Raw genomic sequence first — 27,728 nt, forward strand, 5'->3', positions numbered from 1 at the left:
CCTTGTTAATCCATTTCTTTTTTCTGATCCGTATCGAAGTGCTTTATTAAGAAATGAAGTACATCATAGAGCTCAGCAATGAACATCCCTGAATACCTATGTGGAAATATATATCTACCTTCATATGTATGTAGGTAGAAGCTATACAAACCCCCTTATCAACATTGAAATTTAGAGAGACGCAACCCTCTTAATCTCATTAGCAACAACCTCCTCCAACCCCATGACCCTCGGCTCCCCAATTACTCCATTAGCCCTCTCCTCATAGAGCGTACCTCCCTCAGTCCAAATCCTCCTTAACGTCAAAACAGTCGCCGTACCCTTCCCCTCCTCCCACGCCTTCCGCTCCAACTCCCGTAACCGATCAAGTGATGTAAACGAAACATCCCACGTCCCACCCACCTGACGCTCAAACTCCTTCTGAATCGAAGCAGGCGTCGTAGTAAAAGAATTCACACAAAACGCCCGATTGACATTATCCGGAGACGCATGCAGCAATGTAGATAAAACAAGAGTTCCAACACTACTATCATCAGCACACTTCAACGTTTCCCCCAAGCGCTAGATATGGGGTTGAACACGGAAGGGAAACTCACTCCTTCATAGTAGTCAAAGAAATCCTCTCCTCACCAGTCCCTAACAAAACAGCCTTTCTACCTTTAACATCCCATCCACCACCCTCTACATCCGATGAAAAGTGGAGATACATCTCCGCGAATGGTCCAGTAACGACATACGCATAGCTTAGCTGGTCGCGAGGGATTCCTTCCAGAACAGCTCGCACTTTCAGTTTTTGTTGATGCGGTTTCTCGTTCACAGAGGCCGGGCCGTAGGCTATGTCAGTGCCGTATTCCGAAGGGAGGAAGAGCTTGATTGAGGGTGTTGCTGCTGCGAGGCGGATCAGGGGGATTTGGAGGGCTAGAGCTGTGCGGCCGAGGGATGAGATGATGGTGTCGATTCCTGGGGAATTAGTGTAAGTATGGGTAATGGTGGGATTGGATTGGATTGAATTGGATTGGGTGGTACCAGTGTATGCAGCTTTAATGGCATCTTCATCTTCGATATCACCAACTATAATCTCGACGTTTTGCGCTTTCAGCTTCTCCAGGTGGGAGGCCTTTGTTTCGGCTGTGCGGGGGGAAGTGAAGATTGCGACGCGGTCGAATTGGGGGCGTGCGGAGAGGATGGCTTCTAGGATGAAGGAGCCTATAGCACCTGTTGCGCCGAAGAGGAGGAGGTTCTTGGACATTTTGATGTTCAAATTCTTCAAAATGAATTGAAAGAGAAGTTGAAGTTAGAGTGAGCTTAATATATGATATGTGATGTGGGGTCGCGGGGTTGCTTATCAATGAGGGAAAGCATGAGTTTACCCGGCGGATATTAATGTATTACACATTCCGGAACAGAGGTATCCGTCGGATGGTACTTGGTGCACTCTATACAGGTATGATCGTCTATGATACTGAGTATGTACGGAGTATAGACGCAAGGCTATGCAATTATTGACCTAATTCCATCTTCCGTCCCTGCAATCTGGATTGATTCAATTCCATATTAATCTTAAACAGCACCGGCAGCAGCAAGCAAAGCCGTCAGTTCCTTCTTCTGCTGCAAGCTCTGCAGGTCGGAGTTACCACCAATGTGCTTCTTGTTGATGTAGATGTTGGGGACAGTGCGCTGGCCGGAGATCTCCTGGAGAGCGTTCTGAATGGCGTCGCCGTCCTCTAATTGAAGAATATTAGTAATTGGTTTTTACAAAGCATCTTCCTTTTGGTTGGTGGGATAGTAATATAGGATGACGACAGAGCGGGGCAAATGGCGATCGATGAGATGGAGATATCTTCGGATACAGGAAGTATTCTCCGATTCCTCCTCGACTCAAGACGAGATGATATAAACACAAATGATGGAAAGAAATCACTTACTCTCCAGATCCAACTCGAGGGTGGTGAACTTCGCATCGAGCGAGTTCAGGAGGTCCTTGCTGGCCTTGCAGTAGGGGCAGTAAGATTTGGAGAAGACAACAACGGCATTCTCGTTGATGAGGTTCTGAGCGGTAGTCTTAGCAGCGGCAGACATGGCGGGTGATGGAGCGGCGGTGCCGAAAAGACGCTGGAAGATGAACGAAATGGTGGGCGAGAGGGGAAAGAAACCGGCGGGGATGTGCGGCTTCTTGTAGTTTTATATAGGTGGGGAAGTATGTACAGAAGGTTAAGTCGACGGAAAAGACGATGTGATTCGGTCATGGCTATGATGTCAGGTGATGGGCTTTGTCAGCCAGAACGGTCGAGATGTTCATCACATGATCCAGATTACAACTTATGCTTATGATTATGTTTAACTAAATGTACATAAAATGTTTTTAATACTGAGTCTTTCGACTTGGCTGTGTGGGCTTTATCAGCTAGAACGATCGAGGTCTTAATCACATAGTTCAGGTTACAGTCGATGATTATGTTCATGTTTAACTGTACACATTATCTTTGTAATACGAAGTACTCATTCGTTGATGTCTTCAGACTTGGCTATAAGAGTAAAATAGCATGCACGAAATGTCCGACAAGAATAATAATAAATCAGAACGCTTGCGACGACTTGGGAATATGGCAAAAGTGGCAATAGGAGCAAAAGAAGGGCCAAACAGAAATGAAATCAGAAGCAAAGTCGAGGAGATCGCAAAATAACCAGATGAATATACTAGGGCTCCAGGGGACCCGATGAAACGCACATTTTTGGGTCAGTCCGGCACGCTTGATGCCGATAAGCAGGAACAATGATCACAGGAAAAGAATCGAGAAGGAATGGATGTATGGATATCGCGCTCCGGTAGAAGTCCGAATTAAAGCAGTTCTGGAAAATAAGGAAAAATCAAGAGGGAGAGGCGTATGTGTACGTGTAAGTAATCAAAGGTATCTCGAATAGGGAGGTAAAGCCGGAACGTAGTTAAGAGGGAATGAGATGAGATAGAAATGAATAAAGTGTCCATCACATCACAACACAGCATCCACAACTCTTTTCCTTTTTCGGTTTCTCTTGGGCGGTGACCACCGGAGGAGTCCAGTTGGGGTTTGGTGTCAGACCCAGTGGGGGCGTATCCTGCACCTTGGGCATCGTACTGTAGCCGGTGCTTGTGTTGGGCCGCGGCGGCTCCGGAGTCCTGGCCTTGGGTGGCTCTTCGATCTGAATCTGCAGTGGTTCTTCCACAGGCTCCTCGGCCTTTCGTGGTACAGAGGGCATATCGTCCGGGTATACAGCCAGGGGTGCAAAGTCGCGGTCGTACGTATTCGGGGTCCGTCCCTCCTTCTCCCATTGTTCCTGCTGCATCTTCTTGGCAAGAGTAGGGAGCATCTGCTGGTCGGGAGGGAGTCGAGGATCCGGCTTGTACATGGTTGCCAACCACGGCGGATCGCCCTCCGGTCGGTTGGCCGAGGTGGTAGGCCGGATTTCGCCAGATCGCGTGGTAGGTCGCTGCGTAGTGTTGCTCGACACTGCCCGCGATCTCGCCGTGGATGTCTTTCTGTTGGCTGGGGGCGCCGAGGTTTTCCGGTTGCTGGATCCGGTCATCTTGGTTGAATTCTTTTTAGCGGGGGTATTTTGAGTGGTATTGAAGCCGTTGAAGCCACGGCTGCCTGGTCGGCTTCCTGGAGAGGGAGTCGAGGGTCCCATCTCAGTCGTCAAGGGTTCACTGGCTCTGCGTCCGCGACCTTCGTCATCCTCATCAGTCGCTGCACGGCTGCGAGGCCCGCGAGAATCACGGCCCATGATGGGCACAGGGCTTGCTGCGGCGATGGGGATCCGAGAAGAGCTCTTGCGCAGAGCCGGTTGGTTGTAAAAACCGGCGGCTGCTTCATCCGCAGCAATCTCTTCAGGTCGGCGGAGATCCCAATGCTGCCGCTCCTTATTCTCGCCGTTGGCTCGGTCGATCCGGGATTCCTGCAGTTGGGGCCACGGTTCCTGGTGCTCTGTATTCGGTGAGGCTAATGAAGCTGCGCCACTATGATGAGAATCATGGCTCCTTTCACGCCCCGCGCTCGACTTGCTCTCCGCTCTGATCCGTCGTTGAAATATTATGGCCGCTTGGTGCAGCTCCTCGCTCTCGATTTTAGCCAGCTTATCACGATGGATCCAACTCTCACTGTTGAACTCGAACGATTCGTCCTGACCGTCTACCGAGGCTCGAACAGACGCTTCATGTCCTGCATCACGCGGGCTGTTGATTTCGTATCGATTCTGGCTTTGTTCTCGTCGACCTCGGCCGGACAAAAAGGGCGCATCGTGTGCGTGAACGGTTCGAGAAACCGAGGAGCTCCGGGAGCCGTTCGAGTTGCGCTGTCGAATGGATCTCGCACGCGCGGAGTTCGAATCGTGGGAGTTGCGTTGTCGTGCGGAATGCTGGGCGCCCTGTGCGTAAAAATAAATGGCGATCGGTCAGACAAAGGAAATTCCCCTCCTCTCACCACACTTTGGGCAACGAAAAACTCACATCGCTACCGATCGGGACGGAAAATTCCCATTGTGAAGAACTCTCCGGGCCTCCAGATGTCAACGCATCAGTTGAAAACGCGGTAGCCACGCCCGCCATTCCAAGACGTTGAGATGAAATTGGGATTAATAAGGCCAGGCCAGCTGGAACCCGTTTCTTATTGTAGAAAGCAAACGAGGAAGAGTCCAGGTCCGCTTTAACAAGTTTGGGTGTTCAATCAAGCCATCCCAGTCGGTAGCCGCCTGTCATGAACCGAAGAGAAAACGTTCTTTAAGGGGGTGAGAGTCCCGCAAGTGGGGAACCGAAAGCAGTAAATTGTAAATACGGTGACTGCAGGGGGTGGAGTTTCCAAGTCGCTTTGGTGTTTCTCCCGGAGCCACGGAACAAGTTCTGGAACGGCGCGTGTTGGTACCGTGGAAGAGAGTCCGATACTCCCTGAGAGCCGAAGTTATGGAGATCTGGGATTTCTTGGATTTCTTGGAGAAAAGGAGCGCTGGACAGGAAATATGCCAGACGAAGAGCACGAGGGGAAGAGGGGAGGGGGGGGTTGGGGGTAGAAGATCGTGCGTCTGTGTCCAATCTGGACTGTGAAGGTTTAGGGAAAGAAGAAAAAAAAAGTGGATTATCAAAGAACGCGGGGGGAGGAATGAGAGAGAAAACTAGGATTGAAGTTTTAGCTCATGGACTTGAGTAAAAGAAGATCAAAGAGGGAGAGAAACGGTTGAACTAACAAGATTCGATCTCCCCCCCCCCCCCCAACTGGGATTAGCCTATAGTCACATTTGGCCTAGAACTTTTGGTCCACCGAGTATATATAGATGTTAGATCTGTCTAATCCTCTATACTTTCAACGTTGAATTTATTTGGAAATGTTTCAAGGGGAAGGTCAATTCAATTATTGATCTTAAAAAGATCATACATCATTGATTGACACAATTCTCCCAAGTCTCTTTGTCCTTGAACTTGGACCGTGCGTAGAGAAGTTTGCCCCTGAACCGTTTAAGACATGTTCAATAGTCAGTCCTAACTAATGAACGAACTAAGAACTGGTTGGTAAAAGTTCAGTTTTTGGCTTATTAAACCCCACTTTCAGAATACTTGACACTTCGGTTCGAGGCCTGAGCGGTTGACTCCTCTGAAACGCCGGCATATGCAAAACCTCCTTCGACGGATTGACAGGTCATGTGAATTTCCCCTCCAGGGTATATCGATGGTCTATGTGTAGGAAAATGGATGGGAAATGGGAATTTGAAGATGAAACATTGTGAAAGTGATCGGGAGATATTCTTCCCCTATAGGATTAGATCCTGATAAATTTCGGAGATCAGGATCAGTTCTTCTGCTTCTCCTTATGCATGTCATCGAGCCGGGTGAGGTACGATTGCGCTTCCTTGACCAGGGCTCTGCGGGAATTTCGCACGTCATCGTTGCCCTCGGGATCGATCCCATCTGTCTTAAGGATGATCTGTTGTAGGATGGTCTCACTTAATCTCCTGTACTCGAAGTCCCATTTCTTGGCATCGGTTGGTTGGTCGGCAAAGAACTCTTCACACATTGGGATGAGCACCTGTCGGAGGTACCCAGTCAACGCGGCCAGCTGCTCTAGAGCGGTGGGGAGGAGTTTGAGATTGGGTGGCAGAGCAGGGTTGGGGGTGGGAGTGGGAGTGGGAGTGGAGGTGGGAGTCGAAACAGGAGCCTTCTTCTTGGACTTCTTCTTGGACTTTTTCTTTTTGCTTTTCTCGACAGGTGAGCCGGAATCTTCGTCTTCCCCATCTACACGCGAGGACGAGTCCGAGACTTCGTTCGGGGTGTTGGCGCCGACCTCAGAGACCACGCACAGCACCTCAGAGTGCTGCTTGAGTCCTTCGGCCTTGCATGACCGACCATCATCCTTGAGAAGATTTCCCTTGTACAGCAGCCGGACCTGGTTAGGGTGTTTGGCACCGGTCTGTCGTCCAGCCTCCTCCCGAAGTGCGCCCACGGTCAGCACACCGTCGTCGATGGCGTATGCACGGAAGTGGAGAGGGTAGATAGTGCTACGGTGTCGAAGGCAGATAATGTCCGGCTCGCTGCTATCCACATTCGGGTCGTATCTGGTCTGATTGGCGTGACGTGCAGTATTGCTCGGGGGGTCGACGATATAGTCTGGGGTGATGTAGCTGTAATCATCGTCGTTGACCTGCGGGGCAGCCCGACGCCAAAGGCTGGACAGGGGGTTTGTCCAACTCATCGCGACAATGGTCAGGAGACAAACGAGCAGAGCTAGACAGATGGCAGAGGTTTGTTCGTCAAATGGCAGCGCCTGCGCGACTGAACGGAAGGGCGTGGTCGAGTATGTCAGCCACGGGTCCAATCGGGGACGGAGGGAGTGCAAGAACACGGGGAGGTTGTCGGTGACGTGGTCTAAGTAGAGGGCAGCCTTCTCGCTCAATGTCGACTGAGCGAGGGGCGAAGGCAGGAGAGTCATGGATCTCTTTGAGGGACGAACTGAACCAGGTGGTGGCGAAGTCTTTCCCCGGAGTCGAGCGCCGAACGAGGCTGATAAGGCGGAGAGCCAGTTTTTTTTGCCATATCGTTGATGAACCGTAAAATCTCCAATCTATAGGATCGCGGATATCTGACAAGGCATACTCTGATCTTCGAATTTGAAAGTGAAATTTTTTTCGAAATCTTGCGAGGTGTTGGTGCCTTGCACTTCCAATGCTGCCTAATTACAACACAAAGGTGCTGGCGCCTAATGCCTCCTAATGGTTAGATCTGTATTCCCTGCCAACATACCCATGATCATTCAAATGTTCGAACTAAGTATGATAATTATCTAATAATATGTAGGAAGGTATGCCTACATAATCCCAGCTACGAGATAGTCGGTAACTAGTTAATCAACTTCAGCATCTACGTAGCAAATGTACTTTGAACCCATCAATGGCTATCTTCACATCGAAAATATACAGCAGTGCCAACCAAGTGGGCCAACGCCAAATGCTGTGGGCATGATTGCAACTTGAATTCGAAATAGAGTAAATCCGAAGATGCATACTGTATCTAAATAATGAATGACAACCCGTGGACAGAGATAACCTTGGAAAATTTAAGACTCCCACATCCCTCTTGAAGCACCTGCATAGGCAGGTCATGCGACATCGGGCTGATCACAGTCAACAGTACGTAGTTCAGTCTAGACCCAAGTGGAGGTATAAATTACAAACGATAACAATATTTGAAGCCTTTGAATACAATAAAGTGTCTCAAACTCACCGATATCTCTCTATGCACATTCGCAGCCTCCAGATCTCACCTTTTTTGCCGAGTACGCAAGGAGTATATCAGTCCCGCCACCACCATTTGAAAAGAATCATTTATGACACCTCGAAAAAGAATATGAATAATTGACTCGGGGAGATCTAAAACAGGGGGAAATGAAGACCTTAACAGGATGAAAGAGCAGAATATATTGCTCTTATCGAGTTAACCCGCGGGTAACGTAACGAGGGGAAAAAAAAAAAGGAAAAAATAGAATGCCCTCGTCCAGGATCGAACTGGAGACCTTCGGATTGCTATCCTGTTAACAGGAAAGTCATATGTGAAAGTGATATGAGACCAACGTCATAACCAACTAGACCACGAAGGCTTCTTGATGAATGGCCGCTTCCTAACAAGAATTCCAAATGAATAGCCAACACCGATAATAAAAAATAGAGCATGGAATTATTGGACGTCGAAAATTGTTCAAGAGCATGTGGAGATGATTGGAGTTTTTATTTTAAGATTATGCATTTCGCCTGTGACTGCTCTCGATGAGCACCAATATATGGTGTCTTCTAATTGGCTGTAAGTGAAAGCCATCTAGCTGCCACATGGAACCGATTTGAACGATTCACCTTGGTTAAATAGCAAAACAAAATATGTCGGTGGTATATGCATCGCGAGCCAGTGTGTCTTCCGACCCAATGATCACATTCAATACTGAGTCATCCAATTGGTAAGCCCGTCGGCACATGCCGGAGTTATCAAAATCATTCGCATAGACAAACGGGCCAAATGCCCAGTCGACCCTTCTACCATCCAGGTATGAAGGTTCCCAGGACAGCTGCGTTATTCTCAAGGCCCACCTTCCAGTCGAAGTGTAGTGCTGCTTGGCGTCCGCAGAGAAGGTAGTATGCTTTGTAAACCAGCCAGTGGAATTGCCCATTAGCTGACCAGGTTGGTGCTGGGATGCGATCGGCTCTTACATCTCTAGACGCGCCGAAGTCGGCTGGCCAGTTATGCGCTCAATGGTTGAACCATGTCTGATATTATCACCCTTATGAACAGGGCGCCTTATACATGGTAGCGTATGGGAATGGAGGAGAGGGTTGGATCTAGAGGGATAAAGGAGGAAGAGAGAGAGAGATATATATATAGCTAAGACATGCTCTGGGAAGCTTTGTTTCGGAAGTTGTATTTGAACCCCGGCTCGAGGCGAATGGGGGAACAGAGATCCCCCAGGCAATGGACGAGCTGGCAGATTGGCTCGAAAACCGGCGGCAGAATTTCTCGATATTCAACAACATATCGCTCTGCACGAGAAGTCCAGCGCTTCTAGCGTTTATATGGCAGTATCTATATCAGCTCTATACTTACCACTGATGGAAGTTTGCACACGTTCGAATATCCTTATGATGATGGCCCTTTCAACCCAGAAAATTGGAAAAACAGCAACAGCACATTCGATACTCGGGCAGATAGCAGTTTGATTTTTGATGTTGCATATGTTTCAATGATCGATGACCTAGAAAAAAAAGCGCCTCTTTACGTCGGGCAGCCAGATTATCTTGGGGGGGCTGGATTTTAGTTGAATATATTTATTGGTACCCAGAACTTCATCCTATAAATTTAGCACGAGGTAATAGCAAATTAAAGAAACCTTATAAGTGTAGATTATTTGCATATACATGCAACAAATATTGGAAGATACAGCCAGAATACATGCTCACGAAGACACACATTCAACGAAATATAAATGTCTCTACCATATATTAGAAGGGAAAAAAAATCAAAACAAAATGAAATACTATGAACTTCTATTTATGCCCGCACAAACATCAAATCCATTCTTCGGCCTAGTAGTTGGGAATGCAAACACCGTCGTTCCACTCAGTGGCGCCAACACATTGCCAGCCGTCACAGCAGGGGTCTCCGCCAGACTGGCAGGAGACGGAGTAGTCTAGAGAATAAGTTAGCTAGATTACTACTAAAGTACTGTTTTCATCAAAATCAATTTACTGGCGACGCAGGAGCGCTTCTCCGACGTAGAGTCCGAGGCAGAGGAGGCAGAGTCCTTGGCATAGGCGGCAGAGTGAGAGGCAGAGGCCACGGCGGCCAGTGTAGCGATGAAGACTGCGATGAAATGCATTATGATGGAAAGAGGCAGGTAGATCGGTGAGTCTGGTGATGGATTGGGCTGGACTGAGTTATTGAAAATTCGAATTTTGGAAAGCTTGAGTGTTTGAGTTGATTGTGTTAATATTCAAGTTATCGAGGAAATCTCTCGCTATTTAAACTTTGTTGACTCTTCATCGATACGTATGTATCATGATAGACACAGGTCTAGATGAGCCTCTATGTCTATAGACTGACATGACCGATTTTGGGAAATATTGTTTCTTGGTAGATTAGTGCTAATCTTGGAGATTTCTTGCCACAGGAATATATCTTCAGCATGAAACATTTAAAATACCCCGTTGGATCGATGGTATCTTGCCTTCACCAAAATAAGTAAATGGATGTAGTTGGTATTTCTTAATTTGTTGACTCTTTCATTTTTTCCGAATGGAGGACAGATTCAGTTAACGATGGGGGATGGGGGCTATACTACCATATTAGTACGGATACACACTCCCAAGGTTACAACGGCCCCGGGGCCATGATCTATGCTCTGAGCCCAAGTGGCGTGTATCTGCTAGCTCACGTAAGAGACAGTGCAGTACATTTCATAATAATATGACAAAATCGAAACCCAGTCGCTATTTATTCACGGTAATATGAGTGGAAAAAAAAGAAAAAAATGAAGAATGCCCTCGTCCAGGATCGAACTGGAGACCTTCGGATTGCTATCCTGTTAACAGGAAAGTCATATGTGAAAGTGATATGAGACCAACGTCATAACCAACTAGACCACGAAGGCTTCTTGATGGAGATTTTTCGGTTATTATGCTTTATTAGCCACATTGAGGCCAAACTTTAGCGACCCGCTGGCTCAACCCCGGCATCCAGTGAAGGTCGAAAAATTGCACTCATGACATAACACCATAATTCCGGGATTTCCCTAGTACTTCGAAGGCCCCATCCCATCCCATGTCAGCGCGACCCCGCATCGCATGGGTTCATGCGCTGACCAGCGCCTCTTATGTCATAGCCATCATGCTATCTCCGCTTGAATCTTTGTTTACTGCACCTTTATTCCGTATAATCGAATCAAATCCTCTCAAATATAAGCCGTCGTCACCAGACGTGGAATCTCCGACTCACCCAACACTGAACTGTTCAACATTGCACCACCTCGCATCTGTGAAACTTGCCGTTTTAGTAACATGGTAGCCTATTTTGCTAGACATTGTATAAAGTACCACATGCAAGCAGGATAATGTAGTTCAAAAACAGGACCACTGCCGAGACCTACAGATGTGGCTTGCGGTACTATGCCCGTGCCCTAAGATCTAAATATCTGATCGCAATACATCTCATTCAAATGTTGTATACCCAGGTCATACCTAACGATTGAACGCCTCGAAATAGAAACTTGGTTGGCGCAAACTATTCCCAGTTTCGGAAAACATCCGACGGGGCGTTTTTCTAGACCCGAGTCTTTCTTAGCTGAAGTGACTGTTGACTATGTTCTCCGTATATGTACATGCGACATGGTTGTCTTAGAAGAGCTGACGGCAACTGACCTGATGCAGATGCCAAGAATCAATATTTTTAGATGGGCCGCAAGAGGCAAAGAACTGCAATGAAAAGAGATTCCCTTGGAGCTCTTTGTTTGGGTTTTCCTTGCATGGCACACGGTTCCTTGATTGACGAGATGAGCCGTTTCTTGACCCACCTTAATTTGGGAAATTTTGTGTCTTTTATGACGATCGGAGTGAGTGGGTCAACCCTGAAAGATAGATGAATTAGGCGAGGGTCTTTGACCGACGAGAGTTTACTTCAAATGAGGTTCAAATATTGAACTTGTTTTCCAAAGTTGACGTATAAGCTATGTTGCGTACTCTGTACTCCGTACAGCGAGAGTAAATAATGCGGCTGGGAGACAACGCGGGTCACACCATTGGAGGGAAGAATATCCCTGCACGATATAGCGGAACCAATAAAAGTGGTTTTGATCCAATTTTGTCTCCACAATTGAGCCGTTCAACTTAGGTAAAGTCCATGACTAAGTCCAGTCCCTGACTTTCATCCCGCTAGTCCAATGGCTAGATGCTTCATTTCTTTTCGAGATTCCTTTTTTTTTTCTTTCTCTTTCTCCTCTGGGAAGAACTTCCGTCTGTACGAAGGACTTCTACTTCGCCTTGGTCGAATTGTCACACCATCCGATCCATCCCCTATTGCAGCTCACTTTTCTACTGCCAAGCCAACCTTTTGGCCCCCTATTCCGACAACATTCTCCCCAAATAAATCCCCACCCCCGAGAACACATTCGATTGCGACTCTGCTAGATTAGCGCGCAACAACTATTGCGCTATAACCTTGGGTTCATGGTCTTCTGGAACTCGACCTTTTTCCCTTTCACCGTCACTGGAGAACTGTTGCCTCGCCAACTCTAGAACCCTGAAACCCTCGACCCGCAGTCCTTGGCGTTGCTTGTTTTGCGCGTCAACCCCTCCAACTGGGCACCATTTAATTCCCCTCCCACAAGAGAAGGAACTCAAAACAATCGTATACTATACACAATGCGACCGGCCGTTTTTCTTGTTGCCCTCGCGCCGGCCGTTCTCGCCGGCCCGTCACCACGCGCCCGCGATACCAACTTAGCTCTCCGCTCTGACGCCCCATCAATACCGGAGCTCGTCCCGCGGGACCAGATCCTCTCTATCACCGATCAACCGGTGGGGAAACTGGGTGCGCGGCATGTTCTCCAAGCGCGCAGCGAAGGCTCTCTCGGACAGACCCCGTGGATCGGAATGGCCATCGGGTTAACCTGTACGGCTCTAGCGGCGGTGATGCTAGGGTAAACAACAACACCCATAGCCAACGGCTACTTCTATCTTGACCTTCACCTTCTACCTTCAACTTCAACTTCAAATCCTCTTCAATTCTCTTCGACCTTTTACATTTTCCTCCGATTCTTGACACGATACGTGAATACGCGCCCCCCGACCTTTATCAACAACTTCGAACTAATTCTGTCGACCCGTCGACCTCTTTTGACACTTTATTTGGCGATTCCAGCGACATTTGGTTTTTTTGTTTGCATCCACTGCCTGCTCGGCGTGGTTCATTTTGATTTGAGTACCGATTGCATTCTCCTGTGGGAGTATAGAGATTGTACATGATACCTCTGGGAGCCTGTGTATACCTGGACCGATATTTGTCTGTATTTATGTACATAAATGAAATCACACGTTCCTTTTACAAGGTTCTAAACTGTTCCAAGGCCCTTTCTTCCTACTGGCACTGCGCACAGCTAATGCCTTTTGGTATTTTCTTTGTTTGCATTTGCCCCCTTTACCCTCCCAATCTTTCTATCTCCCTATTTTACACTCGAAACTGAACTTTACCTGATTCTTATATTCTATCCAAGGGCCAGAATAGCTAAAGTACATTGGTATTGCGCTTTTGCCTTGCCAACCTCAAAACCAGTTCTTGTCTGATTGATACATCTTGTCCTAAGATCCTTTAAAACCGACAATGGCAGTCAGGTTTCTTCCATACATACCTGCAACTTCGCTAGGTGATGAACTAGCCATCATCTTCGCGTTCACTGCCGCGATGATCGGGACTGTGATCATCTATTCCTTTTTCTGGCGGAGTATGTACCTCTTTTCAGCTACAAAATTGAGCATGATCCTTATACTCCAGCATATCCTCGCCACTGTTACATAGTAAATGCTAATCTCAATCCTCACCAGTCCGACAAAAACGCAACCACGAAGAGGACCTCGCCCGTCGCAAAATCTTCCAAAGTCGCACCGCAGCCCGCGCACCAACTTTCAACTTTGACCTGCAACTCGGCACCACGGCGACCGTCACAGCGGGGAGTGTTGCGGACAGTTCCGATATAGGTACCGTTGTGGCATCTAGCTCAGGTGCTGGTGTTTATGAGAAGATGATGGATCGATTTGCTATTCCTGAGAACCGGGCGGAGTTGCCGGTTCATGGGATGGAGATGGTTGGGCTGCGGAGGTAGAGTAGGTTTGGTAGGTGGACAATTTGTGACGAAACCGAGATGATAGGATATGCAAGTGTTTGAAAGGAATTGTATCTAGTGAGTATATTGATATTACGAGTATTTTAAATCAACTTCATCCACAGACAGGGTGATCAAACCCCCGAGTCCATAATAAGGACCCCATAATCACAATCAGCAAACCCAATCCCACCACCACACTGGTAATCCCATAGAAATAAGCATGTCTCCTCTTCCCCAATCCATTCAACTCCGCAACCCAAGTACTAATCGTAGTCGTCGACCCACAAAACCCATCCATAACACCCTGCAACACCTGACACCCAGTCCAAGCAGCAGGCACAACAGCACCTAACCCACTAACATGCTGCAAATCATAACACACCCCCTCAATCACCGTCCCAAACATATTAACCGCAAACGTCCCCAACGGAAACGCAGCAACCCGATTATTAAGATAAAGCGACACATAAAACCTCAATAAACACCCCACCGGCGCAAACACAATCGCAAATGCCGCTCGCCCCCGCCAAGTCTCCAAACCTGCATCATTCCGATCCGGAGGCCAAATAGCCAAAAACACCGCACCGAGCCAACATCCCCAACCCAGCACCACTATACACGGATCCAGTACGCGGCGCGCAAACTTGAACGGGATGGTAGGCGTGAAATGGCCCAGGGCAACTGCCAGATGCGCACCGAAGGTCAACGCCGAAAGACTCAGTGAAACGGTTACAAGAATTACGGCTACCAGCGCCATGAAGCTGTATCCGCCGTTCCGGGAGACTGGGGCTGCACCGGCAGTCGAAGGATCAGGGAGGGCGTTTGCCAGGGCGAGAAAGACATCACGGATGAATGAGGAAAATGATGTACAGCAGCCGCAGAAACCGGTTGTCAGACCGATATAAAGTGGGATGGTTTTCTTGGTAGCTTTGTGTTTTTTGATCCATTCCTCTATGTCTCCGTCTCCGTGTCCATTTCCGGAGGGATCAGTAGGCAGACGAGGTGAGCCCCATGCTTCACGGAAGATGTTCCTGTCTTCGATTAGGAAGCCCATTACCAGGCTGCCTGCGACGTTTGCCCAGAGGACGCTTGTTAGGACTGGGGCGCCGGGGTAAAATGTTAGGGATTGGAGGCCTAGGCGGGCGAGGGTACCAAAGATGGCGAAGAATATTAGGTAGGAGATTGTGTAGAGGTGGGTTGCGTGTTTGGAAGGGGTGGATGTGGGTTGGGGAGCTTGGGTTGGCCATGATTCTCTGCGGGATGAGACCTGCTCGACGGGTGGTGGTGCGGTGGTTTCGGTGAGAGGGTAATCGTTGTATTTTTCAGATTCGGGTGTTAGGGGCGCAGCCCTTTCTATTGGGAGATCGGGCATGCTGTTGGAGGTGAGTCGCAGGTCGCGCTCGGAGTTGAGAAAATTAAGGTTGGAGACTTGGAACTGATCTTAGATAATGAAGAATCCACCAGCCGATAAGAGCTTAACAACACAACTTCGACCTCGGGAATTATGTTAGCCATTAAAGTGGTCATACATCTTATGGCCTGGAATATAGTAGGTGTTTCCCTTGATATGGTAAAATAAGTCGGAATCTGTTCATTGAAGTCATGAAGCTGACAAAACATTCACTCATCAGGACTCGCTGTGAAGGAGAATCGGACTTCAATTCAATATTGAATGCTATAAATGATCCCAATGGTAAATTGGCTTAGCCCAAGGTTAGAACAGATACCATGTTAGTGTTTAATTAATTCAATGTTATCTAGAGTACTATAAAACTCTCAGATTTTCATTTACCCACCAGAGCTTACTTCCAATCTCTTTTCTTAACATTATTCTTGCCTGATCAATTCAACCAAAGGGATATGGCAATACATATAGAGGAGAGACCCCATATATTAAACGGCTCACGTATTTGCTAGAAATTAGCTCCAGATACCCGAGACTATCAGCGCTTGCGAGTCACAGTCAGACGTGGCAATCCCAATGAGGCTAGCTCAAGACGAAGTACTATATCTCCATCGCACAGCTATTTCCCTCTTTCCAAAGTTCCCCTCGTTCATCTCCGAGTACCACAGTGGTATTATCTTGTAACCTTTCATTACATCCTTCACTCTTCCAAAAAACATACGGATATCCTCTATCAGCAGATAACCATGCCCCCCAAACCAGGCCGCCTCGCATCCATTCTCCGTCCGTGGGATATGATTTGGCTTTCTATTTGCCGTAAATCTTTATCAACCCACTCCGATTCCCACAATTTCAACTAACACTCCTACAGTACACTGGGAAGCATTGACGCAAGCGATTCGGCGAGACGGCCTCGCAGCACTTGGCCGTCCAGGAGAAATTCGAGATGCCGCCTCAGCAAAGTTGTTCAGCCTAACCTGTAACCTACCCCGCTAGCCATATATTATACAAACTAGACTGACCATACCCAGCTGGCAATTTCATCGCTTACGAAGACACAACCATTGTTCCCTCGCTTGTCAAAACCGCCAGGGGCGTTATTCTCGAATTGGGCCCTGGGCCAGGCAATCAGATTCATCGTTTCGATACTTCTCTTGTTAAGCATGTCTATGGTGTTGAGCCTAACCCCAACTTTAAAGATGTGATTGATATCAAATTGGACAAGCATGGTCTGCGAGAGAAGTATGAGCTTATAGTGTGTGGTGTTGAAGATAGTGATGTTCTGAGAGAAGGGGGGATCACGGAGGGGAGCTTGGATGCTGTGCTATGTATCCAGGTGTTGTGTGCGGTGAATGATCCCAAGAACGTGATGAAAGAGGTGTGGAAGCTGCTTAAACCCGGAGGCAAGTTCATTTTTTGGGAACATGGATGGAGTCGAGACCGGTTGACGAATGTAGCGCAAGGTATGTCTGTATCTCCTTTCTTCTTCTATATCTCTTCTTTCGGCTGGCTAATAGGAAGGGATAGCTTGCTGGAATCCTGCTTGGAGCACTTTTGTTGGATGTAATCTGACACGGAATGTGTTGGGGGATATTCTTAGCTGTGGGGAGTGGGAGAATCCGCATGAGATCGAAGAACCTGAAGAGCCGTTTAGTTTGTTGCCTAGAATTCAGGGTGTGCTTGTCAAGAAAGCCTAGCTAGGCACTGGGGACACATCGGTTCATTTTGGGGGTCAGATCGTGGAAACAGAATAGATAGGTAGAACAAGCCTTGCCGAGCGGTCATTGTCATTGTCGTTGATTTCTGGGCCATGATCCGAAGAAATGAGAGTACTGCTTTGTTTATTTGTAATGAATGTGTGAGTAGGTAATTCTCAATCTGTTCAGCTTTACAAATCATTTAGACACGGGTATACACGGGTATGCGGTGAAGTACAAGGATAAGATTCACTGCAGATAAGATAACCAACCCCTCATTCTGTCTCTAACTACCTTGTCATTGTCATTGTCATTATCCTGACCTTTGACTAAACGTAGAGTTTCATTCCTACTCTTAATCCTTTCCCATTCCTACTTCATCCCCCATTCCACCCATTACCCCACATCTATGACACAATGTCCCTCCCACCAAACATCCACGTCTCCACCCACCCCTGCCTTCAGGCTAAGCTCTCCCAGCTCCGCTCCGCAAGCACTAGTCCCCGTGAAACAAGGGCCCTCATCCATGATATTTCGTCGATATTAGGTGTTGAAGCTTTTGCAAAGGGACTTACGGTTACGAAGACGGGGATGGTATGTCCGCCATACCTTTTCGTTCTTTCTTCAGGATCCATATATCTTATACAGCTGCTAATACCATTCTAGGATCGTACTCCACTCGGCGCAGAGTATGAAACGCAGGGAATCGATCCAGCCGATGTGGCCCTGGTACCGATTCTGAGATCCGGGTTGGGAATGGTTGAGGGTTGGTTCTTTCCCTTATCCTTTCTTTCCAAGTCCTACTGAATATGCATCTTGAATCCGCCTCTATCCATCCCAAGATTCCTATCTTCCTATTATTCCCCATATAATCTAACAAAGAAATGAAGCTCTAAACTCCCTCCTCCCAACCCCCGTCCCAATCTACCACCTAGGCCTATTCCGGGAAAAAATCACCCTACAGCCTGTAGAATACTATAACAACCTCCCCTTCCACCGAAACGAACTCTCAGCACAAAGTCCCGCGCTTCTAGATCCATCTGCCGCAACGACGAATACAGCCGCGGCGACACTGGCCGTGCTGCTTGACCCTATTATTGCGACGGGGGCGACGGCTGCGGCGGCTATTCAGCTGTTACGGGAGTGGGGGGTGCAGAGGGTTATTATGTTGAGTGTGCTTGCTTCTGAGGAGGGGGTTAGGAGGGCTGCTGGGACTTGGGAGGGGGTTGAGGTTTGGGTTGGGGGGGTTGATGGGGTTGTCAATGAAAAGGGTATGATTTTGCCTGGGGTTGGGGATATTGGGGATAGATTGTTTGTTGCTATTGGGAAGTAGGAGTTGGAGTGTAGTATGTAGTCTATACTGCAGGTTGCGGTATGGATGGAGCAGTGGTAGTTGACACTTTAGATACGAAATACTACGTTCAAGTAATTCCCCGCCAAATATTGTATTCATAGATTACGTATAGTACATGGAAATAGGGCATAAAAACATGTGCAGGTGAAAGCAAGACGATGCTGAGCAGGCAAAAAGCAGGGGCGGGGAACAGACATGCAAGTAACATCAAATACAGCAGCCAGGGTAGGCTTGGGCCATAAGAAGCAGATGAAGCAGATGAGACAAAGGGAAAAAGAAAAAGAAAAAAAAAAAAGAAAAAGGAAAAAAAAAGACAAAAAACCACGGATAAGCATGCAGCATGAAAGTCAAAAGGTATCAAAAGATCAAAAAGCAGATGGACGGGGCACGATTAGGGGCTAAGGAGAAAAACAAAATAAAACTCCATCGAGTGCGAAAGAACACACAGGACCAGCCGAGTGTCGAAGAGGGAACTAAAGCAGATAAACACCACACCGGACTCCCTGGTGCAAAGATAGCAGGGGGATAAGATGCAACCCAAAGTAATAGAAAAGTCAGGAATCACACCAAAAGGCAGAATGCAGAATGAAGGCGAAGTATTCCATAGCCATAAAAACCCCGCCTGCCCACCGGTGAACCCGTTCCTGAGTTTTCCCATGTCCCATAAAGCGTCCAACAAAGGAGAGTAAGAAAGCCCGAAAAACATAAAAGAAAAAAGATTTGAACAGATGCGAATTCAAATCAGAAAGGTTAGTACGCAGTGCCAACGCTGGCGAGCGACTTGGGAGGAACTGCGTGGATAGGCTGGTCCTTGCCAACGCGCAAGGAATCCTCATAGCCGACCAGAGCCTGGGAGTGGAGTTTGAATGACTCGCCCATAAGCTTGGTGATTCTGTAGACCATTAGTATCAATCCTAATCAAACGGCAGAAAGAAAACTTACCCCCATACAACCACACCGTCGAGGATGTTACCCCACACACGGGCCACGGTAGAGCTGAGTTTACCAAACGCGTCGATGGCATCGTCGTCAAACAAATTGCGAACCTTGTTGTAAATAGCCAATTCAGCCTCAGTGGCTGGCTCGTCGTCATGTTCCAGACGGTAGAGCCAGAGGCTGAGAATGACCATCAGATCTAGTCCGCAGAGCGGGTGCTCAACACTCCAGTTAGTGGCGGAGGTCTTGGCAACCCAATTGATGCCTTGAATGGCTGCGATCTCGATGCACTCGAAACATTGTTGAACCACCTTGTTCATCTCATGTCCACGCTTGACCTTCTCACGAGCGACGGTCATTGCAGCAGCCACCTCATACGAGGAGTGGTACCGCATGGCCTCCTGGATGGACTTCAGGTCGACTTCCAGGCGGGCGCGTGTGTTGCGGTAGACGGCCATCGAGTTGAAGATCAAGGGGTGACCCTTCTGGGGAGTACTGAGCGGAACAACGATCGTCTCGGACTCGCAGACATCGAGGGAGTTCTCCCAGGTCTCGAGAGCAAGGCGAAGCTTGTACTCGGTGACAACATCTTGCAGAGCCTCGAAGCTGCGCTTGTGATTCCAGACCTGTAAGAATAGAGCGTTGATCAGAACACGAGTGGCAAATGCGCTGTAGCGCGTCTGCTCGCCCTGGAACAAGAAATCGTGAGCCTCGCGGACGGTGAGTGTCCGTGTGGTGGCGGTGCTGCGGCGCCAGGTCTCCTCGTCGGATGGATCCAGGTTCCAGAGCGACTCGGAAGACGGAAGCTCCAAGTTGTCAAACTCGTCGAAGCTCATAGCTGGGGTATGGTTGAAGGTGAGAGTCAACATGCCGAAGAAGATGTATACTGCAAAGTAGGTACGGCGACACGACTCATCCTCGATCCAGTCCTCGCGCGAGACCGGAACGCCCTGGCGAGCATCTGTTCGGACCTTGAGCTGGTACCGATTGCCAGCAACCATGTTGGCCAGGAGACTCTTGATCGAGCAGGTCCATTCAAGACCCTTGGGGTCACCGCTCCAGCTTTCAAAGACCATGTTCAACAGGGTGCTCTGCATCAACCAAAGAGGACACTTTCGAGAATCGAAGTTGTCTTTGTGTTGCAGGAACTGGTTGACCAGAACTTTGGAGCCGACGTGAAGCATAAACGCGTGCTCGCGCTCGAACGTATAAAGAGCGCCGATCGAGAGAACTGCAAGCAATAGTGGAGCAGACACGGTAGCAGGGTTAAACGATTGCTGGTGCAGGAAGGGTAGATGAGGGTGGTACAGGTTAAAGTAGGTAGACAAGTACCGGTTCAATGCGACCAGGCCTGGCATCTGGAAAGTCTCGGGTAGACCACCAAGGGTGTCAGCGCTTTGGACACGCTCCACCACCATGTTACGATCCATCTCATCAATGATTTGCGGGGCTCTGGGAAGAGTCAACGCTTGACTGGGACCGGGCGACCGACGGTAGTTTACGGGACTGACAGGGCCAGTCATGGACGGGTAGGGGGACAACGCGTTCGGGGTCGAGTTGCCAGACATGGGCATCGAGTTCGACAGAAGCACATCTCCGACGGGGCCGTGACGGTCGAGGGAGGGCATCGCATCGTGAGGCGAAACAAGGGTATCCCAAGGCATTTGCGGTAGGGTAGCGTTGCCGGAAAGGTAAGGCTCGAAATTGCCTTGGCCGGGGGACAACGATTCGGAGCGCTCGGAAGCTTGGCCAGTCGCCGCTGCTGCAGCCTTATGTTGGAAATCTGTCATCAACATGGCTGCAGTTTCAAGGTCGACCATACCATCACTACTTGCCTCGATCTGCTCCAGCGTAGCTGGGTCAATTGTGATCGAGGGTTTGGGGGTAGAAGTAGCCTTCTGAACACCCCCACCGCGTCTGCGGCCCTCGGCGACCAGAGGGATACCGCCATCCTTGGCATGCACAGTTCGATCATGGCGCAACAAAAGGTCGCGACGAACGAAGGTACTCCGACATTTTAGGCACTTGAAAGGGCGTTCTTTGGTGTCTACACAAAGTCAGTATTTTGGGGGGGTGCGCGAAGGGCGGCCCGACTGGGCACCAAGAGCGAAACTTACGTGAGCGTTCATGTCTACTGCGATGTTCACTGCGACTGAAAGCGCGATTGCAAAATTGGCACTTGTACTTCTTCTCTGGGGCTGAAGTCTTTTTAGCCGGCGAGTTGCTAGCTGTCCCGGGAGCTGATGGAGCCATGTGTGTATCTGTTGTATGGATCTCAAACAAAAATCGTCGCGTTTGGTATAGTTCCCTGGGTGATCTCGCACCGGTTCCTTAAACGTGTCGACGACAGAAGTTCGTTGGGATGTCTGATCATTCCTATGTGGGGGAATCACGGGTATGTAAAGTTGAAAGTGGGTGTCCAGCCACGGATAGAAAAACAAAAAGGAACGCTCGAAAAGAAGGGCGGATGAGCGTTAAGCACCGCGATAGAGGGGTTGTGTGTTGAAGAAAAGGTGGGAGGGGGGGGGAGGAGGGGGGGAGGGGAAAATGAAAGTGTGAGGAGAGAAGAGGAATTTAGAAAGCCTTTCAGTTTTGGGGGGAAGGGAGGGGATGGAAGGGAGGGGGAAAGGGACGTGGGCCCAAGCAATCGCTTACTACGCGTGAGGGCGCGCCGAGGGGCGAAAGCGGGACTGAAGTGACTTTGAGTACTTAGAGGGGTGAACCGAGGGGGCTGGGTCATTCAACTTTCAAACCGGCCACGCACTTTGACTTCCTATAACCACAACCACACTATAGTTGGACTAGATGATGTGCCCCCCCTTTTTACCATAAATCGACACGTCGTAATATTCAAACGCAAATCTCATTCGACCCGATCGCCAAAATTTAAAAAAATCATTTAAACCAATAAATCCCAAAATGAATCATACATTGGCCCGCAAATTGCATCCTTTTTGAAACCCGTCATTTCGGTCCTGCCGAACGTTCATATTTTACTTTTGGTCCGATTCTTTAAACATATAGATCTACTAGATTTATTTACGTATCCATAAGGAGGGGTCTTATTTGACGATAGTCGATAAAGAATGATCTATACGTCTGAAATTGTAAAATTGATAAAATCAACGAAAAAGAAAGCCAAAGAGAAAAGAGAAAAAAAAAAGCAATATTCAAGGGAGATCAGACAAAAGTGGGAATAGTGCCTGCGAGGGCTTAGTGGGCCATGCAGTGGCCCCTCGCTCAGCACAAGACCCATAGGGAATTATTTTGGAAAATGTGTGGCTGGCATGTGAGGCGATTTAGTGTCTCGATCGTGGCACATCCATAGCAAATGTAATCTTACTTTCCGTTATCTGGTAGGTAGCCCTGTCTATGAAGTGACGATAACCCTGTATATGTACATGACATAACTTTGATGCCCGGGAACTCTCTCTCTTTCAACCATGGTTCATGCCCACGTTACCCCTCTCATTCAAACCCCTCCGATCGGCATAGATCTATAGTTACACAGTTCCGACGTCTAGGCGGGTTGGGAATGAGACAGGGATGGATTGGATCACATTTCTACTTGAGTTTGAGTAAACATGTATACGGGGACCTCCCTCCTGGTCTCCGGATTCACGCTAGAATAGCCTCGATCGGTGTATCCACGGGGGGTTGCATAGTCGATCAATCCACCAAGATCGTTGTCTTGCAATTTTTGGTCAATCAAATTCAGGGATATCATGACAGGTGCGCCACACTTTTCCATGGATCCCCCCTTTAATTATTGACGGATCATTGATATTCACGTACTTTTGTCTTCAGTTTGGGTCTGACTGGTCCAGAATCCGTCTCATCTCGGAGCCCCGCTTTGTGGCGGTTCGAAACTGAGCCACGGAGGGGGATTTCTGTGAAGGACAAAATATGAATTCAACGATGCTCAGATACGATATGTCATGTATGCAGCTATACATTTGCTTTGTCAGGGCGATGTACGACACCAGGTCATCTGTGTGACGTTGTGTCCAAACATCACCCGACAAAGATCTGCAAAGTGGGCTTGGGGGATATTATCATCTGATCCAGTACTACTCCGTACAGTACTTTGTATAACCGGATTGTCTGTTTGATCATAATTCGGTCTCTGCTCAGTATCGGGCTTCTCGAGGTCCACACTGTACAATAAACGGTCAGTCCGTAGTGAGTTGTCTAGCTCTTGTACACCGCACAAAACCCGTGTCCTGGATTCCCGGCTTTCATGGGGCTGCATCATTGGAAGCTCGAAGATCCGCTAGGACAAAAACGCGGAGCACCGACGCGGTTACTTGGGAAACGCGTCTGGCGCCCCTCCGGGTGGAGCGCGATGCAGCCCACGGCACAGAAATGAAAGATCGGCCATCTAGCGAGGGGGAGAATAGAAGAAGGTCCTCTGCACGGAGTACAGTACATTTTACATCTTACCCCCCTTGACCCCTCGAATGACTGACCTATCAAATTATATCGATCTGAACATTATCGATGGAGACCAAAAGTACATTTTATACATCTGCAGCCACTGGAAACCGGAAATTCCAGCTTGTTTGTTCCAGCGGAGTTCCCGGATGATCATCGAAGCCTCAACAAACCTTCTCTATCCCGCTATATCAGCTGAGCAGAGCGGTGGAGAGTATTCCGTGCTTGAAGGATAGACAGGGAGCAAAGGCGAGAAAGCCCTTGATTTCAAAATTCCAATACTGGTTCGATCCACTTCCCGATGCAGCGGTCCGACCCAGTTTCAACGTTCTCGACCCAAGCAGGAACCAAGGGGGGAGAGAAGATGACGACTGCGTGCAGATTGAGCGGTGAGGTTTGGTACTTTTGTCGAACAAAGAGACCATTCCGATCCCTTTACTCCGTGATATAACATTCCATAACTATTTGAAATGAGGCACACAACTCATAAACCTTATTGAATATCTCTGGATTTATCAGAACCACCAAATATTCCCAAACAATGGATCTACAGAAATCGGAATCGGCGCAGTTCTCAATGAAACCTTGACGCAAACTTAGTTACTAAAAGTACTCGAGTCAAGCTGATCCACTATCTGTAGGAATAGGAACTTTAGAAATCTTCCCCGGCGCCGGTCCCTAAACTAATGACCTCCGGCATCCCACCCATAGTCCCGACAACTCCCTAGTTTAACGAAGTGGACCAGTGGATACATACTGGGTCTGGTCACCCCGCCAGGACGGTCTGGAGTTTTTGAACTTCGCTAGCAAGCTCTGGCCCGTTTGAACTGAGCCTAAAATTGTTGCCGAAGATGTCGGTGAGACCTCATCGTGCATGTAGCTATTCTCATGATTCACCGCTTCGTCACATTCGTTTAAGATTCGAGTAGATGCAGGTCCCGCCAGCCAAAAGTCCCAAATTATGATGTTTTTTTTTCTGGTTTTTTTTTTCCCCTTTGTGCGCCCTTTAACCGATACACTTTCGCTAAAGATGGGGGCGTTGAAAACCCGACTTCCCGACGCCCTGGGAAGCAACACCTCCGAGATGGGTTCCACTGACTTTGCTCTTTGGTGTGTGTGGGTTTCCATCCTCCATCCTGATTGACCGTCATTCGCAGGAAAGAAGCCGAATGCGAATCGAATCCGCCTGCCTAGTTGAGCTGTCTTGGGATATCTCCGTAACTTCCGTTATGCTCAAAGGATTCAATCCGCTTATCCGTTCATCTGTTCTGTCCCGTGCCGAAAAGAAAGGGTCTGGACTCGGCACACAATCAAAAATCAGGAAATGCGAATTCAATTACATCCAATTCGAGTCAATCCCGTTTCTAGTCTCCCGGTAGTTGATTCCCATATCCAGTTAGATCCCCCTTCCCAGGCAGCGACCGTTCATCATCAATTTGCCACACTGGGGTAGAATCTCCAATATTAATCACCGGCTTCATCTAATTATTTACAAAAAATAGTTTGCGATCATCCCTTCGAACCTTGGAAAGGAAATGAGGGTTCCGGGGAAGAACACCCGGTCCATGGTTCACTCCCGCAGTCAGATCGATATATGAAATATCTGATATCACCACATCCACACCGACAGGGCTGCAGCAGCTGCCGTGCGTCTACGTGGCATTATTACACCGTCATATCCGCCATTTGCAGGTTTTGAATTTAGCCTTAGCCCCATGCAGGGGATGCAGAAGCAGAAGCAGAAGCAGAAGCAGACGCAGAGCAGAAGCAATCAATCTCTTCTCCCAACATATTCCGTATCCAAGGATACAATCAATGATCCAAATAATTGACATACAATTTCCTACGCCCCGCGCTGATGCTTCAGAATTTTCTCGAAGGGGTGGAACACTGAAAGACGGAGAAACCGGCAAACTTTCTTCCTGCACAAGGTTTGAGAGCGGAGCTAGCTCTTGACGATAGCGTAATGGAGAGTACAGAAACCCCCACCTAGTCTATCGAATAATCTATCGAAAGCAACGGCCGTTCTCTTTTGGAAGCTCCCACGCGTGCGAGTGGAGCGAGGCGAAAGGATCACCCTCACTAATGTAGTGGCTCCGCCCATTGTACTCCGTACTCCTTATGTACTGGATAAAGAGGGGCGGAATGTATGCAAGACAACGACATCTAGATGATTCCATCTTCAAAATTCACGAGCTCATGGAGAAATCGAGACCGAGCCAGAACTGAACCGGACTGAACTGAGTTGGAAAGGGGTGATCAGGATCATTGGGCGGGCCCGACACTTTGGATAAGCAGGGGCAGGACGAGAAAATCATTCGCGATTGGATGCCCCCTGCCCCGAGCGGCAGGACGAGTCTCCGCTTGGTACTGGAAATCCGTCCGGTTGGGTAAACGTTGATTCCCACAGCAGGGTTCCTGCGACTCCCGTAAATCCGCTGCAAGGAACAAAGGATGCGGATTTTCGGTGGCAAATTGGCCGACCGCAGCTGTTTTCTAACTATTGCTCTGGTGGTATGAGCTTTAAAAGTTTTTTTCTTGGCATCTATTTCGGTTTTTGGTTTCCGTGGACAGCTGTGGACTACAAGGTTGTTTGTGCTATTCAAATTGCGTGTTCTCTCAATGTTCAAATTGCGCGTGGGGGATTTAGATATTTTGATCGGCATTAATCGAAGTTGCACTTTTGCGAGTAGATATTGAATCGCAATATATAGTGTCAAGGTAAAGACTGTTTCAGTATATATATGTACACCCATTGATGCATATGTATTTTGCAACATTTTTCAAAGTTGAACCTTCAAAGATTCAGATATAAGATACCATACTTTAGCATGTACTTAAAGCCTACAACCATGTATATATTGTGCCGTCGCTTCCAAGGATCAAACCTTCAAATGTTTGTTTCAACAGTCTCGGGACTTCAAATGTTGGTTGCAACCACAGTACAGTTTAAATCTCATGGTTTTTATACAGTATTATGTTCCGACATGTCATTGTATCTTCACACATGATAGAATAAACGTGTGGATAATAGTGCATGTATATGGATGCTAGACTTGGCCTCGTGGGACCTTGGCAGCTTGACCCACAACCCAGATGTCCACTTCTAGAACTGCACATATAGATGGATCCTGATCGGTTTATTTAATGTGTTTTATATTTAACTTCAAATGATATTGTAGTATATTGGAATATCAAATATAATGAATACTGCATGTATTATATAGCCCGGGCCGGGTTGTCTGCTTCTTCCCGGTCCCTTCCATGCCTAAAGGAGCATTTGGCAGAGGGCATGTAAGCACATGTGCATGCATAATAATATCGTCAGCAGTAAAATCAACACATGACACACGAATATATCAATTCGGCAATCACTACCCACGTGCTCATCTGCAAATCTACAATATACATGTAGCACGTGGCCAACATTGAAACGAGTGTTTATACCCGATAAAGCAGACCAGGATCAATAACAAAGCCGACAGATCAAACGTATTGGTAATAATTCTGAGTGTTCAGCAATATACTGCAAGTTTGAGATCGCAGAGACTCAATGAAACGACCAGCGTTCCATGGAACCATAAACCTTTCCAACTTCAACCAATCTTCACACGAAAACAGGCCAGTCGCCCTGACCCCGCAACTTAACCAAATAGCTAAACGATCTACTCTGATCTATGTACAGAAACCATCGCGGTCCGAGAACAAAGAGCGAATTTGCTCCACTGAATGACTCGAGAATCAGGGAATCCCTGGACTACCAGCGGAAACCTCCGAGACAATACGATGTACAATGTATGATGTAGTATGGCATCCACACAAGACCTGGAATAATCCCTGCTCGAAAATGAAACGGCCCGGAGAGTTTCCCCAGCAGACCGGTTCTCGGCACACTTTATCGTGTCTAGCTCGGAGGCGAGGGCCAATTGTTTGGAATATATTGACAGGGAATATACTGTTTGACTAACATAGCAGATATTGCCGAGGATTAACGGGCAAAGAATGGATGTTATGTATGAGTGATTATT

The 27,728-nt window shown here is 48.0% G+C and overlaps 10 protein-coding genes across 10 annotated transcripts; 3 read left to right on the forward strand and 7 right to left on the reverse strand.

Annotated features, from left to right (window-relative positions):
- Positions 1 to 171: 171 nt before the first annotated feature.
- N7520_007782 (uncharacterized protein) lies at positions 172 to 1,249 on the reverse strand (the record flags this gene model as incomplete). The annotated part of the gene is made up of 2 exons (XM_057141716.1): positions 172 to 526; positions 597 to 1,249. The coding sequence occupies 2 exons, from the start codon at positions 1,247 to 1,249 to the stop codon at positions 172 to 174; spliced, it is 1,008 nt and encodes a 335-aa protein (XP_056995722.1).
- A 311-nt stretch (positions 1,250 to 1,560) lies between these two features.
- N7520_007783 (glutaredoxin) lies at positions 1,561 to 2,079 on the reverse strand (the record flags this gene model as incomplete). The annotated part of the gene is made up of 2 exons (XM_057141717.1): positions 1,561 to 1,724; positions 1,926 to 2,079. 2 exons carry the CDS (start codon positions 2,077 to 2,079, stop codon positions 1,561 to 1,563), a joined length of 318 nt encoding a protein of 105 aa, XP_056995723.1.
- Positions 2,080 to 2,985: 906 nt separating this feature from the next.
- N7520_007784 (uncharacterized protein) lies at positions 2,986 to 4,582 on the reverse strand (the record flags this gene model as incomplete). The annotated part of the gene is made up of 2 exons (XM_057141718.1): positions 2,986 to 4,401; positions 4,484 to 4,582. The coding sequence occupies 2 exons, from the start codon at positions 4,580 to 4,582 to the stop codon at positions 2,986 to 2,988; spliced, it is 1,515 nt and encodes a 504-aa protein (XP_056995724.1).
- A 1,231-nt stretch (positions 4,583 to 5,813) lies between these two features.
- Positions 5,814 to 6,950, reverse strand: N7520_007785 (BAG family molecular chaperone regulator; the record flags this gene model as incomplete). Its single annotated transcript, XM_057141719.1, has 1 exon — positions 5,814 to 6,950. One exon carries the CDS (start codon positions 6,948 to 6,950, stop codon positions 5,814 to 5,816), a length of 1,137 nt encoding a protein of 378 aa, XP_056995725.1.
- A 2,635-nt stretch (positions 6,951 to 9,585) lies between these two features.
- On the reverse strand, positions 9,586 to 9,878 carry N7520_007786 (uncharacterized protein; the record flags this gene model as incomplete). Its single annotated transcript, XM_057141720.1, has 2 exons — positions 9,586 to 9,689; positions 9,749 to 9,878. The coding sequence occupies 2 exons, from the start codon at positions 9,876 to 9,878 to the stop codon at positions 9,586 to 9,588; spliced, it is 234 nt and encodes a 77-aa protein (XP_056995726.1).
- Positions 9,879 to 12,414: 2,536 nt separating this feature from the next.
- On the forward strand, positions 12,415 to 13,871 carry N7520_007787 (uncharacterized protein; the record flags this gene model as incomplete). The annotated part of the gene is made up of 2 exons (XM_057141721.1): positions 12,415 to 12,664; positions 13,594 to 13,871. 2 exons carry the CDS (start codon positions 12,415 to 12,417, stop codon positions 13,869 to 13,871), a joined length of 528 nt encoding a protein of 175 aa, XP_056995727.1.
- Positions 13,872 to 13,986: 115 nt separating this feature from the next.
- N7520_007788 (FluC/FEX family fluoride channel) lies at positions 13,987 to 15,246 on the reverse strand (the record flags this gene model as incomplete). Its single annotated transcript, XM_057141722.1, has 1 exon — positions 13,987 to 15,246. One exon carries the CDS (start codon positions 15,244 to 15,246, stop codon positions 13,987 to 13,989), a length of 1,260 nt encoding a protein of 419 aa, XP_056995728.1.
- A 779-nt stretch (positions 15,247 to 16,025) lies between these two features.
- On the forward strand, positions 16,026 to 16,976 carry N7520_007789 (class I SAM-dependent methyltransferase; the record flags this gene model as incomplete). Its single annotated transcript, XM_057141723.1, has 4 exons — positions 16,026 to 16,095; positions 16,151 to 16,258; positions 16,311 to 16,742; positions 16,807 to 16,976. The coding sequence occupies 4 exons, from the start codon at positions 16,026 to 16,028 to the stop codon at positions 16,974 to 16,976; spliced, it is 780 nt and encodes a 259-aa protein (XP_056995729.1).
- Positions 16,977 to 17,393: 417 nt separating this feature from the next.
- N7520_007790 (uracil phosphoribosyltransferase) lies at positions 17,394 to 18,309 on the forward strand (the record flags this gene model as incomplete). The annotated part of the gene is made up of 3 exons (XM_057141724.1): positions 17,394 to 17,570; positions 17,643 to 17,742; positions 17,867 to 18,309. The coding sequence occupies 3 exons, from the start codon at positions 17,394 to 17,396 to the stop codon at positions 18,307 to 18,309; spliced, it is 720 nt and encodes a 239-aa protein (XP_056995730.1).
- A 771-nt stretch (positions 18,310 to 19,080) lies between these two features.
- On the reverse strand, positions 19,081 to 21,519 carry N7520_007791 (C2H2-type zinc finger protein; the record flags this gene model as incomplete). Its single annotated transcript, XM_057141725.1, has 3 exons — positions 19,081 to 19,222; positions 19,273 to 21,313; positions 21,384 to 21,519. 3 exons carry the CDS (start codon positions 21,517 to 21,519, stop codon positions 19,081 to 19,083), a joined length of 2,319 nt encoding a protein of 772 aa, XP_056995731.1.
- Between the last annotated feature and the right edge of the window lie 6,209 nt (positions 21,520 to 27,728).

This window comes from Penicillium odoratum, assembly GCF_028828045.1.
Source record: "Penicillium odoratum strain IBT 22623 chromosome Unknown utg000005l_segment0_segment0, whole genome shotgun sequence".
Classification (NCBI taxonomy): Eukaryota; Fungi; Ascomycota; class Eurotiomycetes; order Eurotiales; family Aspergillaceae; genus Penicillium; species Penicillium odoratum.